The following is a 16582-nucleotide window of genomic DNA, read 5'->3' as shown; positions in this document are numbered from 1 at the left end:
GAACCAGTGGCATCTACATCTGTAGAATGTGAAGAACCAGTGGCATCTACATCTGCAGGACATGAAGAACCAGTGGCATCTACATCTGCAGGACATGAAGAACCAGTGGCATCTACATCTGCAGGACATGAAGAACCAGTGGCATCTACATCTGCAGGACATGAAGAACCAGTGGCATCTACATCTGCAGGACATGAAGAACCAGTGGCATCTACATCTGCAGGACATGAAGAACCAGTGGCATCTACATCTGCAGGACATGAAGAACCAGTGGCATCTACATCTGCAGGACATGAAGAATCAGTGGCATCTACATCTGCAGGACATGAAGAACCAGCGGCATCTACATCTGCAGGACATGAAGAACCAGTGGCATCTACATCTGCAGGACATGAAGAACCAGTGGCATCTACATCTGCAGGACATGAAGAACCAGCGGCATCTACATCTGCAGGACATGAAGAACCAGCGGCATCTACATCTGCAGGACATGAAGAACCAGCGGCATCTACATCTGCAGGACATGAAGAACCAGTGGCATCTACATCTGCAGGACATGAAGAACCAGTGGCATCTACATCTGCAGGACATGAAGAACCAGCGGCATCTACATCTGCAGGACATGAAGAACCAGCGGCATCTACATCTGCAGGACATGAAGAACCAGTGGCATCTACATCTGTAGAATGTGAAGAACCAGCGGCATCTACATCTGCAGGACATGAAGAACCAGCGGCATCTACATCTGCAGGACATGAAGAACCAGTGGCATCTACATCTGTAGAATGTGAAGAACCAGTGGCATCTACATCTGCAGGACATGAAGAACCAGTGGCATCTACATCTGCAGGACATGAAGAACCAGCGGCATCTACATTTGCAGGACATGAAGAACCAGCGGCATCTACATCTGCAGGACATGAAGAACCAGTGGCATCTACATCTGTAGAATGTGAAGAACCAGCGGCATCTACATCTGTAGGATATTGTTCAACTTGTAGTTGTACATGCCGTATACGTGTTTGTAATCTACGGTAGATCAGTTTAACTTACGAACAGACCTCTGGAACCTCGCCCCGTTCGTAAGTAGAGGAACCCTTGTATATTGTATATAATAAGGCGACGTTTCGAGCAATGGCCCTCATCCGTGGCCGTATAAGAGACCGGCGAGTGAATTACGAATCGCGGTTTTGACCACCGCGGCTTCCGCTCGCGGCGGGGTCAGGCAGAGGTCGTCGCCATGGAGACGAGGGACGCGCTCAGTCGCAGCGGAGACTTCACCCGGAGAGGTTCACGTGAAAATCACTCACCACTCACCACCACTCACCATCACTCACCATCACTCACCACCACTCACCACCACCACTCACCATCACTCACCATCACTCACCACCACTCACTACCACTCACCACTCACCACCACTCACCACCACTCACCACCACTCACCATCACTCACTACCACTCACCACCACTCACCACCACTCACCACCACTCACTCACCACCACTCACCATCACTCACCACCACTCACCACCACTCACCACCACTCACCACCACTCACCATCACTCACCACCACTCACCATCACTCACCACCACTCACCACCACTCACCACCACTCACCACCACTCACCACTCACCACCACTCACCACCACTCACCTCCACTCACCACTCACCACTCACCACCACTCACCATCACTCACCACTCACCACCACTCACCACTCACCACCACTCACCACTCACCACCACTCACCACTCACCACCACTCACCACTCACCACTCACCACCACTCACCCACTCACCACTCACCACCACTCACCACCACTCACCACTCACCACCACTCACCACTCACCACCACTCACCACCACTCACCATCACTCACCACCACTCACCATCACTCACCACCACTCACCATCACTCACCATCACTCACCACCACCACTCACCATCACTCACCACCACTCACCACTCACCACCACCACTCACCACCACTCACCACCATCACTCACCTCACTCACCACCACCACTCACCATCACTCACCACCACTCACCACTCACCACCACCACTCACCACCACTCACCACCATCACTCACCACCACTCACCACTCACCACCACTCACCACCACTCACCACCACTCACCACCACACTCACCACCACTCACCACCACTCACCATCACTCACCACCACTCACCACTCACCCACCACTCACTCCACCACTCACCACCACTCACCATCACTCACCACCACTCACCATACTCACCACCACTCACCACCACTCACCACTCACTCACCACCACTCACCATCACTCACCACCACTCACCACCACTCACCACCACTCACCACCACTCACCATCACTCACCACCACTCACCACCACTCACCATCACTCACCACCACTCACCACCACTCACCACCACTCACCACCACTCACCATCACTCACCACCACTCACCACCACTCACCATCCACTCACCACCACTCACCTCACTCACCACCACTCACCACCACTCACCACCTCACCACCACTCACCACTCACCACCACTCACCACCACTCACCCACTCACCACTCACCACTCACCACTCACCATCACTCACCACTCACCACCACACCACTCCCACCACTCACCACTCACCACCACTCACCACTCACCACTCACCACCACTCACCACCACTCACCACTCACCACTCCACCACTCACCACCACTCACCACTCACCACCACTCACCATCACTCACCATCACTCACCACTCACTCACCACCACTCACCATCACTCACCACCACTCACCATCACTCACCATCACTCACCACCACCACTCACCATCACTCACCACCACTCACCACTCACCACCACCACTCACCACCACTCACCACCATCACTCACCATCACTCACCACCACCACTCACCATCACTCACCACCACTCACCACTCACCACCACCACTCACCACCACTCACCACCATCACTCACCATCACTCACCACCACTCACCACTCACCACCACCACTCACCATCACTCACCACCACTCACCACTCACCACCACCACTCACCACCACTCACCACCATCACTCACCATCACTCACCACCACTCACCACTCACCACCACCACTCACCATCACTCACCACCACTCACCACTCACCACCACCACTCACCACCACTCACCACCATCACTCACCATCACTCACCACCACTCACCACTCACCACCACCACTCACCATCATCACTCACCACCACTCACCACCACTCACCACTCACCATCACACACCATCACTCACCACCACTAACCACTCACCACCACTCACCACCATCACTCACCACCACTCACCACCACTCACCACCATCACTCACCATCACTCACCACCACTCACCACTCACCATCACACACCATCACACACCACCACTCACCATCACTCACCACCACTCACCATCACTCACCACCACTCACCACCACTCACCATCACTCACCATCACTCACCACCACTCACCATCACTCACCACCACTCACCATCACTCACCATCACTCACCACCACTCACCACCACTCACCACCACTCACCACCACCACTCACCATCACTCACCACCACTCACCACCATCACTCACCATCACTCACCACCACTCACCACCACTCACCACCATCACTCACCATCACTCACCACCACTCACCACTCACCATCACACACCATTACACACCACCACTCACCATCACTCACCACCACTCACCATCACTCACCATCACTCACCACTCACCACCACTCACCACCACTCACCACCACCACTCACCACCACTCACCATCACTCACCACCACTCACCACCATCACTCACCACTCACCACCACTCACCACCACTCACCACCATCACTCACCATCACTCACCACCACCACTCACCACCACTCACCACCATCACTCACCATCACTCACCATCACCACCACCACTCACCACCACTCACCATCACTCACCATCACTCACCACCACTCATCACCACTCACCACCACTCACCACTCACCACCACCACTCACCATCACTCACCACCACTCATCACCACTCACCACTCACCACCACTCACCACTCACCACCACTCACCACTCACCACCATCACTCACCACCACTCACCACCACTCACCACTCACCACCACTCACCACCACTCACCATCACTCACCACTCACCACCACTCACCACCACCACTCACCACCACTCACCACTCACCACCACTCACCACTCACCACCACTCACCACCACTCACCACTCACCACCATCACTCACCACCACTCACCACTCACCATCATCACTCACCACCACTCACCACCACTCACCACCACTCACCACTCACCACCACTCACCACCACTCACCACTCACCACCACTCACCACTCACCACCACTCACTACCACTCACCATTCACCACCACTCACCACCACCACTCACCACCACTCACCAACACCACTCACACCAACTCACCATCACTTACCACCACTCACCACCACTCACTACCACTCACCATTCACCACCACTCACCACCACTCACCACCACCACTCACCACCACTCACCACCACCACTCACACCAACTCACCATCACTCACCACCACTCACCACTCACCACCACTCCCTACCACTCACCATTCACCACCACTCACCACCACTCACCACCACCACTCACCACCACTCACCACCACCACTCACACCAACTCACCATCACTTACCACCACTCACCACCACTCACCACCACTCACACCAACTCACCACCACTCACCATCACTCACCACCAGTCACCATCACTCAACACCACTCACCACCACTCACACCAACTCACCACCACTCACCATCACTCACCACCACTCACCACCACTCACACCAACTCACCACCACTCACCATCACTCACCACCACTCACCATCACTCACCACCACTTACCATCACTCACCACCACTTACCATCACTCACCACCGCTCACCACCGCTCACCACTCACCACCACTCACCACCACTCACCATCGTGTACATCACTCACCACCACTCACCACTCACCACCACTCACCACCACTCACCGCCAATCACCACCACTCACCATCACATACCATCACTCACCACCACTCACCATCACTCACCATCACTCACCATCACACACCATCACTCACCATCACAGACCACCACTCACCACCACTCACCATCACACACCATCACTCACCACCACTCACCACCACACACCACCACTCACCATCACTCACCACCACATACCACCACTCACCAACACTCACCACCACTCACCATCACTCACCACCACTCACACCAACTCACCATCACTCACACCAACTCACCACCACTCACCACCACTCACCACCACTCACACCAACTCACCACCACTCACCATCACTCACCACCACTCAACACAACTCACCACCACTCAACACAACTCACCACCACTCACCACCACTCACCACCACTCACACCAACTCACCACCACTCACCATCACTCACCACCACTCAACACAACTCACCACCACTCACCACCACTCACCACCACTCACCACCACTCACACCAATTCACCACCACTCACCATCACTCACCACCACCGTGTACATCACTCATCATCACTCACCATCACTCACCACCACTCACCACCACTCACCATCACCGTGTACATCACTCACCATCACTCACCACCACTCACCATCACCGTGTACATCACTCACCACCACTCACCATCACCGTGTACATCACTCACCATCACTCACCACCACTCACCATCACCGTATACATCACTCACCACCACTCACCACTCACCATCACCGTGTACATCACTCACCATCACTCACCGCCGTGTATAGAGAGCCCCTCTTAACGACGGGAATGTGTTCCACGAAAGCGGTTGTTAAGCGAGGAATAGGAAATGCACGTTAAAGACTCAACTCGATCCGAAAGCATCGAAAGTTGACCCCGTTTCACCCGAAAAACGTACTTGTTTACGTTTAAACAATAGATATACATATTCTTGGTTCTTTCGGTAAAGTCACGTAGAAGAGAAATAATAAAATAATAAAAATAAAACAATACAATTCATACGACCAAGAATATGAAATCCCTGCAGTCACGAAAGCTTTAAATCGAAATTTAATGGCTATACAATTCACGAAGATACCACCTAAATACGTAATATTAAAAGAAACGTGGTTAATCGATGCGTTAATATTTGCTGTACCTATAACAGCCCGTCGTTAACAGGGGAATGGTCGGTAAGCGAAAACACATTGGGCTCTATGGAGGCACTACAATACACTATACACTACACTACTATACACTACACTACTATACAATACACTACACTACTATACACTACACTATACACTACTATGCACTACACTACTATACACTACACTATACACTACTATACACTACACTATACACTACTATGCACTACACTACTATACACTACACTACTATACACTACTATACACTACACTATACACTACACTACTATACACTACTATACACTACACTATACACTACACATTGGGTTCTATGGAGGCCCGTCGCTGAGCGAGATTATTGATCTCGGCATAGACAAACAGTACAGAGTTGTGGGGAGCAGAGAGCAATAGTGCTGCCGTCCTGTGCTCCTCGCCTTGAAACGTGCACTGACCAGCGTGGTGAAGTATGGCTAATTATTATTTAGCCATACTACACCGCGCTGGTCATATTCGGCTTGGTGAAGGCAGTGGCCAGGACTGATCCCAGGTGACAACTCGCCACTCATGCGAGCCACGGCCAAGAATCGAACTCTGCACGGCAGGTGCATAGCGCAGTGCGTGAAACACAACGCGGCACCCCAGGTATGAACACACTCGATGACTCACGTGCCCCCCCCCCCTCCCCTCTACCCCGCCGCACAGGGAGACGATGACGACGTCCGCAGGGGTGACGGAGCCCAGGGTCCCCCCGGCAGCCCCCGGGCGTGGAGCGAACCCCGCCGCGTCCCACCCCCGCGCCACGCGCCGCATCGTGGCCGAGGACCCCGAGTGGAACCTGGCTACGGTGCCGCGACTCGCCCACCTCAGCCTCGACGCCATCGTCAGCAACTTCGAGCGTGCGTGCCGTTGTGGGGGGGGGGGGGGGGTTGCCGCTCGGCTCGTCGTGATTTCAGTTGCATTGATTAGGTACGAGCTGTACTACCCGGCTTCGCCCGGGACTTGGATCCACCACGCCCGGCCGCCTTTGTCTCCCCGGTGGCGATGTTCACACACCACAGCAGTTACTCGTTTGAGGCTGAGTCGACCTAGGAGAGGGCCCAAGAGCGGTTGAAATCGTCACCGGTGGTGGCCGCGAGCGGGAATCGAACTCGGGTCGCCGGGTTCGTAGCGCAGCGCGCTACCCAACGACACTACAACGCGTTACGCTTCCACGTGTGCGGGTCACGTGACAGATGTGACGTCACAGCTCATTTGCCGTGCAAAAAAAATCTGCATTATTGAGCTCCCCCCCCCCAAAAAACCCACAAAAGTGTATTTTAATAATTTTAGCATGGTGTACAGTCTGGAAAGTACCGACATGGCAAATTTGCAGTTTGTTGCATGTCGGGAAGTAGCTAAACATTTTTAACAGACACACATAATCACAACTTTGCCTTTTATATATATGTGGAGAAGATGATAACCCTGTGAGCCATGCGGCTCTTGACTCGGGTGCAACTGCAACAAAAACATGAACAAGAAACATCTTCAAGCGACTACACGCAACAGAAGATGATGATGGTGGTGGTGGTCATGGAAGTGGAGGTAGTGGCGGCGGTGGTTATGGAAGTGGGATCAGCGGTAATAGTGGTAGATGTAGTGATCGAGGTTATTGAGGTAGCAGAGATGGCGGTAATAGTGATGGTTGTGGTGGTAGTGCAGGTTGTCGTGTTGGTGGTAGTGATGGCTAACATCACTTGCTCCAACGGTCTCGGGCTACACGGAGGTATTTGTTTTTGGTAGCAGTGGTCGTGGTTGTGGAGGGAGCTGATAGTGATGGACTTTGTGTAAATGGAGGTGTTACCATGCGCCGTTGTTAATGGTGGCGTTCGTGGTAATGGTGGCCGAGGTAGTAGTGTGGGGAGGTAGCGGAGTGGTATTTAGCGTGCTGCCCTACGAACCCGGCCACCCGAGTTCGATTCCTGTTCACAGCCATCAATAGTGACAATTATCTGAACTGGTCCTGGGCCTCCCCCTGGTCGACTCAGCCTCAAATGAGTACCTGCTGTGATGTGTAAACATCGCCGTGGGGAGACAAAGGCGGCCGGGCCTGGCGCTGGCCACCCGCCCCCTCGGTGCTCGCTAACAGCGCTTGCCCAAACAATCTGTTCCATCTGCAAGGTGGATCTTTGTCTTTCTACCCGATGCTTAATTTTTCAGTAGTAGACGGCATGTCACTCGTCACCACAACCATAGCGATCGGTATACTGAAAGTGGTGTGCCGGGTGTGGGAATATTTACATTTGTAACGCGAATTTCATCCATAGCTCCTAATGCACCGTGTATGGAAAGCAGGAAAGAAACAGAACCAGAGTAAACGGCTAGAGCTACGAGGTAAAGGGCAATTTAAAGAGGTGAGTTTTCAAGACAGACTTAAATAGTTCTAACGACTGTCTCGTTACCAAAGGCAAATTGTTCCATATACTGAAAGTTGCACCCCAGGAAATGAGCCTTGACAGTGGAGTACTTAGAAGGTGATCCGAAGGGGCCTTGTCTCCATCTCCATCTATATACAAGGCCAAGTTGTGAGTATGTGTGTCTGTTCAACATGTTTAGCTACTTCCCGACATGCAACAAACTTGAAATGTGCCATGTGGGTACTTTCCAGACTGTACACCATGCAAAAATTATAAAAATACACTTTTGTGTTTTTTTTTGGGGGGGGGGGGGGGGGACGTCACATCTGTCACGTGACCCGCGCATGTGGAAGCGTCACGCATTGTAGTGTCGTGGGTAGCGCGCCGCGCTACGAACCCGGCAACCCGAGTTCGATTCCCGCTCACGGCCACCACCGGTGACGATTATTTGAACCGGTCCTGGGCCTCCCCTAGGTCGACTCAGCCTCAAACGAGTAACTGCTGTGGTGTGAATATCGCCACTGGGGGGACAAAGGCGGCCGGGCGTGGTGAATCCAAGTCCCGGGCGAAGCCGGGTAGCAAAGCTGGTTGGAGTATAAACATGGATCAGTTGCTGCAAGTATTGTGAGGCTTGCAGGTGATAGTCCACCCAGTACTTAACTGGTAGCCAGCCAGTGCAAAGGACAGGAGAGCGGGTGTGCGATGTGCTCACAAAACGGCGTGCGCACACGCGCTCCAGCAGCTGCATTCTGAACAAGCTGGAGTCCTACCCAGTACCTTACTCGGAATCCCAAACAGTAATGCGTGGCAGCAATCAAGTCAGGGGAACATGCACTCCTGGACCAGCCTCTCAAAGTCATTAGGTGGCAGGAATTAAAGGACAGGGACTGGTCAAACTGACCACCAAGATTTCTGACCTATAATGGGCAGACATCGTGACCATCCGGTGACAAATGTTGCAAACCAATTATATATAACTGCGGAGGGGAGCCAACGAATATGGCCTCGATTTTGTCGGCATTTGGTCAAATAAGTTGTGACGAATTTTAATGCCGCAGACAGTACAGAAACTGCCATCGCAGAGTCAAGAGCCGTACTGGACGTAAATGTGCACTTCATCAGCATACCAGTGTTAAGATAAGCCCACATGTTGTAGCAGAATGCCCAAAGGAGCCATGTGGGGCATTGAAACGTGAGGGACCAAGTACAGATCCTTGTGGAACACCCTAATGAACAGGTGCGATTGAGATTTAAAGTAATCCATTATGACAAAGTGCATGCATTTCTCCAAGAGCAAAACCACTGCACGGTAGCACCAGAAATCCCATCTGGTGTTATAATCTCTCAAGGACCTCATGGCCAATGGTATAAAACGTGGCACGGAGGTCAATGGTTGCACATTTTGTGAACACGTCTCGATTCCTGAGTCTCTAAGGTGTCTCCCTCTCATGCTCAACAGCTATTTATTATAACTGGGTAACCCGCATTGCTATGCTTTTGAAATCAGAGGGAATTACAGAAAAATACATGTTCTGTACTTTCAATGCTCCCATGTTTGACCTCCATCTTCACTAACATGGACTGACAAGCTTGGTCCAATAAGCCCAATTACCCGTTCAGCATGGGTCGGCCTGCATCTAGCAGTGCAAAGGCTGAAAAATACTGTGATTACTAAGAACCTATTGAGAACAGACGTGGATTTTAAAATGGTGACCGGGGTGCAGATCAATACACCACACCACGTTTCCTGCTTACTCACTCGATCTTTCATTCTCCCATTCTTAATCTCCGACTACCCCTCTCTCATGTCCTTTCGCTCATTACCTCTCCCACGATCCTGGTCGTCTCCCTGTCACCCACAGACCACCCGGTGCTGGATGCGCTGCTGCCCAAGCATCGTACCGCTGTGCTGGCGCGGATCTCCACGCAGCTGCCCCTCACCCTCGCGGCCGCCCTCGTCGGCGACGAGGGCTACTGGCGCCGCCGCTGCCAGGCCAACAGGGTCGTGGGCGACGTCCTGAGCCACGGTAACAGCTGGAAGCGCATGTTCCTGGAGCGGCACCTGCAGGCCCTCATCGAGCTCTACGTCCCGGACACGACAGATCCCAGCGTCGTGCGGGAGGCCGCGGCGGCCTGCGGCCCCTTCGTGCGCTGCCTCGACGTGGGACAGCTCCTCCCACCCATCAGGGAAGCGGCGCCGGCAGCCGACGACTCGTCCGACGCGGGCAGCGACGACGGTGCCGAGGGCCCCAGCGTCGACCACTTCGACTTCGGCTCCATCGCGGGGCAGCTGCCGCACCTCGAGGAGCTGCACGTCGCCTACGGCGTGAGGAGCTGCGGCATGAACTTCGAGTGGAGCCTGTTCGAGTTCACGGGGCGCGACTGCGAGTCGCTGGCGCGCGCCGTCAAGAGCTGCCGCACGCTGCGGGTGCTGAGGCTGCACCGCAGCCGCGTGGGCGACGAGGCGGTGCGCGCGCTCGTGCGGCAGCTGCTCGACCACCCCTCGCTGCTGGTGCTCGACCTGTCGCACAACCTCGTCGGGGACCGCGGCGCCAGGGCGCTGGGCAAGCTGCTCAACCGCAGCCGGCTGACGGCGCTCAACCTGTGCGACAACAGGGTCGGCGGGCACGGTGGGCAGGCGCTGGCGCATGCCATTTCCCGGAACGCGACGCTGCGAGTGCTCAACCTCCGCCTCAACCGCCTCGGGGACGAGGCTGGGCAGGCGTTGGGCCGTGCGCTACAGTGCAATTCCTCGGTCGTGGAGCTGTACCTGGGGGGAAATGAGATGTCGGAGCCCACGGCAACGGCGCTCGCTCACGCCGTAGCGCTAAACACGAGCCTGCACACCATCGACCTCTCCTGCAATCGCTTGGGGAACGTGAGTCCCGATACTCATTGCTCATGACTCGACTACTCATGCTGGGTGTCCGATTAAAAAAAAAATTTGGTCAAGTGCCATCGATAAAAAAAACTTTGTAAAAATCAATCGAACACATATGCATCTCCTTCCACGGAAACTTATTCTTCTCACAATAAAGGATGAACGTGTGCTTGTCCTTTATATTCTGAAATAAATGATTTTAGAACAATTAATTTTAAGTCGAAATAATCTACGGGCGTCAACTTCCATCCAATGATGTACTCATAAACAAGACGCGAGTGTAGAACAGAGTGCATGTCACAGGACAAGATGCCAGTAGTGGCTGTAAAAGAGAAACAATTCAGTTTTGAGAAATGTAAAAAAGTGACAACTTATAAAAAGTTCACGTTGTTTCCGACTTATTCCTGGACACCCAGTGTGTGGATTTGCACCTAATTCTTCCTGGAGCATGCTAAACCTTCTTCATTGGCAACCACACGCATGGCCTCTGGTGATGATCGCTCTCTTGCCACAGGACGGAGGAAAGCAGCTGCAGGAGGGGATGAGCCACAACCGCACGCTGACAGAGCTCGACCTGCGGCTGGCGGAAGCCGGGCATGACAGCGAGTACCACATCAGCAAGATCCTCAAGCAGAACCGAGAGCACGCGCACCGCCACGGCACGACGGAGCGCGCTGGCGCCTAAGCACGCGAGCTGGCCTCAGGCACCAGCACCACCGCTGGCACCCACCGCCTCAAGGGCACTCCGATAGTAAGACGTCTTCGTCGCGCTAATTGCTCTGCCAGATTTTCGTAGGGTGCATTTTCGTTTCATGTCGTTTCGAATTTCCATAATAAATTACACCTGCTTCTCAATTAATTGCTGGATGATGGCCACCCCAAGCTGTGTCTGTCATCAAGGTTGTTTGACCATACTTCCTCATAGTAGTGAGTGCGGGTAGGTGAGGGGAACCAGAAAAGGTGAGCTCGCCTCTGATGTGATCCGTGGCTGGGAATGGAATTGATTCCCCAGGCTTGTAGCGCCCAAGTGAGCGAACCACGTGTAAATTTCCACAACGACGCTGTGATATATACGATACATTTATTCATAAATACTGGATCAGAGTAAACAAAACCCCATTCTGCATTTATCACTTATATCTACGTCGCCTACACATTTTACGACCACTCGCATTCCGCCCGAATATGTGCAACCAGTACACAATCATGCCTTGCGTGGAGAAGTCCAGGTTTCACCATCGTACATCCAGCCGTGCCAATTTACCACCAACAAGTTTGCTGCCATTCACTTACAAATGCTAGATGCGGTGCCATCGTGGGCAAACCGAGTGGCGCGTAGCCATATCGCGGGCCTTCCTATAGCGATCCACCACCTGCATTGCTGAATAAATGTATGCCTAGCTGTTTACGGAGCAGTAAAGTACAGGCCTCCAACGCCTCACCAGAAAGACGCACATGCAGACATTAATTACCACGCACCAACTCAGATAATCACCTCGAGAATAAAAGATTAACTACGGCAAGTAACGATTCACCTTCTCACTCGCCGCAGTTAAGAGCAATTGGCAAGATTTGGCGGTCATAATTTGATTAAAGAATTTAGAATGTTTTTGTCCTGTTTGTACTCTTATTTTACTCTCTCGTTTGTTCAGTCTCATTTGTGCCAACCAATTATGCAATAAAACATTGCTTCATATTGTGTCTAAATGCAACCACACCTTACGACGCCCATACAGTGACAGTGGGCCTATTGCGGAGAGAGAAATATGCGGTCAGTTACAGGCAGAGTAAAAAAGTAAGTTCTTGAGTGGACCTGAGTAGGGAGTCCAAAGGTAACATTTACATATTATTTAGTCGTCTTGTGACCATTGGGATCAGTTTTAATCAACATTGGTGAATCGTTACATGTCTAATAAACACTGTGCAACAGATTGGATGTGTAAAAAAAAAAGGCAATTTAAAGAAAGCTATTCAACGTGAGGCGGCCCCACTATTCGTAAGACTCTGCTCACCTCATGCTTGTCAAACTGAAGCTGTCGTGCCACCGTCTACGATGTATGTTGGAGTGTGTGGTGTCATAGTCTTTACTGTATTCCTGCCATTGCACTCTAGCCTCCAATTAAAATCAAAATAAATAGCTCAATGTACAAATGTATAGAAATAAGGCACGGGACCCACCCCAACAGGTACAGCAGTGGTCACGGTGTAATTGTGATACGCGGGGCGTGAGGGGCTTCTCACACCATGGCCACGCACGTCGGCTCGGGCCCCCCGTTATCCGCACAGGGGGAGGCCTGGCCGCCCACGGATGGGGAAGGCTGCTGCGTCTCGGTGTGCTGGCTCCGCTCGTCGAGGCGACGCTGGGCCTCCTCAGAGAGGCGGTCCTCCATCTCCTCCTCCTCCTCCTGGGGGGCAGTCATCATCATCATCAGCGGTGATTAATCCACTACTGGGTGAAGGCCTCCCCAAGCCATTCCCATCCGTCCCAGTCCTGCACTGCACCAATCCACCGAGCTCCTGCACACGAGCTCATTCATGGTTCCATTTATCGTGGCCAACATCCATTCTAACAACGTGTCCTGCCAAAAGCAACTTCTCAGTAGCAGATGTATAAAATATGGCAAGCTTTTTCTCCTCCATGTTGAGCCACACAGTCCTCTACAGATTATTCGTGAAGTTGTGTTGTGTGCATGTGCACGTGAAGGCACCTCCTCCTTGCTCCTGTTGTATTCGTCGATGGCGTACTGGTACTTTGCGGTGGTGATCCCGAAAAGGTCAGCGAGTTTCTCCCCGACAAAGTCGCACACTGCAGACGGTTACAAGATTTTCATATTGTTATTTAGAAGTCGGCTATCACTGCAAGTGACATTATGCGTACATTTATTCTATTGGAACTCAAAATACTAAAAGGTATAATGTTGTGAATGTAAACTTGGGGTGTATGATCTAGGTTATTGTAGAAACTTTGTGAATGAGAAAAAATATATTTCAATGTTATGGACAAGTAGACTCCTCTAATAATTACACAATGAGGTTACAATGATGTCAGTGGAGTACTATGTTGTTGACTGTACATTTTATTTTGTGTTTTTCTCTCAATGTGCAAAGACAGCCTGGGATAAACTCAGTATCGACAAAAGCTGTTCATATTATCTTTTGATTAAATTCCTTAGAAAGTGCCTGATCTATGAAGTAAAGCAGGGATGGGTGGGCAATCACCACGCATAAAAGGCATTATAAGCTGATGGGCAACAGTGGGCAGCATAGAATTAGGGCTCTGTCATCATCATCATCATCAAACTCCATGGGCAGAAAGCAATGTGTGTCACTTGTTTCCACTTCCCTCTATCCTGTGGCAACACGCTGAGGCTATGCCACACCTCTCCGGCACCAATCTCTTATGTCATCCAGCAATTCCCTACAAGGTCTTCCTCTTCTTCCTGTTCCCTCCATCATTCCCATCATTAAAGTTTTTATTTTCCCATCGTTCTCCATCCTGCATATGTGCCAAACAAGCTCGGTTTCATTCTCATTACCACTTGCATCAACTTTTCTGTTATACTCAACCTTTATCCTACATGTACGTTCGTCACTCTTTGTGCCCAACTAAGATGTCGTATCCTCCTGAATGCCCCGGAGTACATTTAAAATGCCGGTATTTTGTCCCTCTCAATCTTTTTTAGTGTCAAAGTTTCGCAGGCATACAAAGCTGTGCCGAAAACGTATGTTTTTAAGATGATCAGCTTGGTTTTGTGGCTAATTTGCTTGCTTATGTATATGTTGTTAAATTTTGCTGTTACTCCTTTTGCTGTGTAGCAAAATACATTGTTGAACTGTACATTTATGCTCCCACACGTGTACGAGTTATCCCGAGGTATTTTGTATTCTCTTCACATACAAAATACGCATTAATATAGCTAGCTAAACATCCGAGCATAAGATCCTCTAAGAAACAGCTTTACGTTCGATAATAGGTTTTTCCCCTTTTTTCTGGCAACAAAACAGGTGTTAAGATGTTAAAACACCAAACTGAAACCTTTTACAAGGAATCATGTCTGCATTAACCACAATGTTGTGGTCAGAATGCAAACAAAAAACATACTCTGAGAAATATATATTTCTCCTGCCTCAGCAGTTCGCCTGCTGTATTTTTTCACCTGAAGACGATTGCTTGTGTTGCGATCGAAACGTCGTGATTTATTTTAATTTTTCTATCTATGTGACTTAACCGAAAGACCCAAATAGTATGAATTCCTGCAGTCACGAAAGCTTTAAGTCATGATGTAGAAGCTTTAGGTTCCTTGAGGCTTTTATGGCAACAAAAAGGGCATCATATTTGTTTTGGGTTGTGTCTTACAATAAGAGGAGCCTTACCAGCGAGTGTTCCTGTTCCAGTTTTGAAAAGATAAAACCAGAGGTAGGGGCCCCACGTCAACTTTGCCTTCAGCAGCACCGTGGAAGGGAGTGCAGAAACAGACACATCCGTCAAGATCCCTTTGCACAATAACACTCAATGATGTCTATGAGTATTGGCAGGCAGTGTCAATCAGACGATTGGTCCACCACACATCACTAATCAGTCACCACCTGTCATCCAGTTACTGCAAGCATTACTCTACACCAATTAATACCTTATAGGTGCCCTGAATGCCCCGTAGTGCAAAATACCACCGCTATTAAAATGCAGAAGGAAATAGCCATAATCCTTTCTATAACCCAACCCTATTTTGTCCCCCCCTTACCCCTATCCTTGTTATGCCCGACCTATTACGGAGCCCCTTGAGTCCCCAAACCAATTGTTGCTCAAAGCCGGCGGTGGTTTCCCCTGCTGCTGTGGCTTACGGGATCGGTGGGGGCGGCGAGCTGTTTGGAGATCTCCTCCTCCTCCTCGTCGTCCGTGCTGTACTCCTCCATCGTCTCTCCGCTCGCAAAGTGGATGATGCGCCGTGGCACACGCTCACGCCGCTTCTTCTTCTCGTCGCTGGCCCCAGACTCGCCCAGGTCCACGGCCTCCATGTGCAGTTTTGGCTGTGCCAGCGGAAGTCCACGCAGATCACATCGTCAGCCACAACTCAAAATCAGCCACAATAAATCAATCTTCATTTGGTATTGCACGTA

General features: G+C 51.4%; 2 protein-coding genes across 4 annotated transcripts in view; one reads left to right on the top strand and one right to left on the bottom strand.

Moving 5' to 3' along the window:
* Positions 1–1240: 1240 nt before the first annotated feature.
* On the top strand, positions 1241–13464 carry LOC133341467 (dynein regulatory complex subunit 5-like). The gene is given in 5 exon segments (XM_061550127.1): positions 1241–1261; positions 1264–1289; positions 6890–7083; positions 10446–11461; positions 11979–13464. Coding segments are annotated over 5 exon segments (1428 nt in total). The 3' UTR covers positions 12150–13464.
* LOC133341482 (protein FAM177A1-like) overlaps positions 12532–16582 on the bottom strand; it is a 21748-nt gene continuing 17697 nt past the window's right edge. For 2 of the 3 annotated variants that reach the window (XM_061550155.1, XM_061550153.1), the window contains exons 2-5: positions 16307–16492; positions 15839–15905; positions 14173–14270; positions 12532–13869 (exon numbers count right to left, since the gene is read on the bottom strand). In XM_061550155.1, the coding sequence (XP_061406139.1) occupies positions 13702–13869; positions 14173–14270; positions 15839–15905; positions 16307–16492 (519 nt within the window). In that variant the 3' untranslated portion in view covers positions 12532–13701. The remainder of the gene's footprint in view (positions 13870–14172; positions 14271–15838; positions 15906–16306; positions 16493–16582) is intronic. The other variant, XM_061550154.1, reaches the window with a different exon arrangement.

This window comes from Lethenteron reissneri, chromosome 11 (genome assembly GCF_015708825.2).
Source record: "Lethenteron reissneri isolate LAM-NWPU_2019-01 chromosome 11, ASM1570882v1, whole genome shotgun sequence".
Classification (NCBI taxonomy): domain Eukaryota; kingdom Metazoa; phylum Chordata; class Hyperoartia; order Petromyzontiformes; family Petromyzontidae; genus Lethenteron; species Lethenteron reissneri.
Note: the sequence above shows the minus strand (reverse complement) of the source record. Positions and strands in the feature narration are given on the sequence as shown.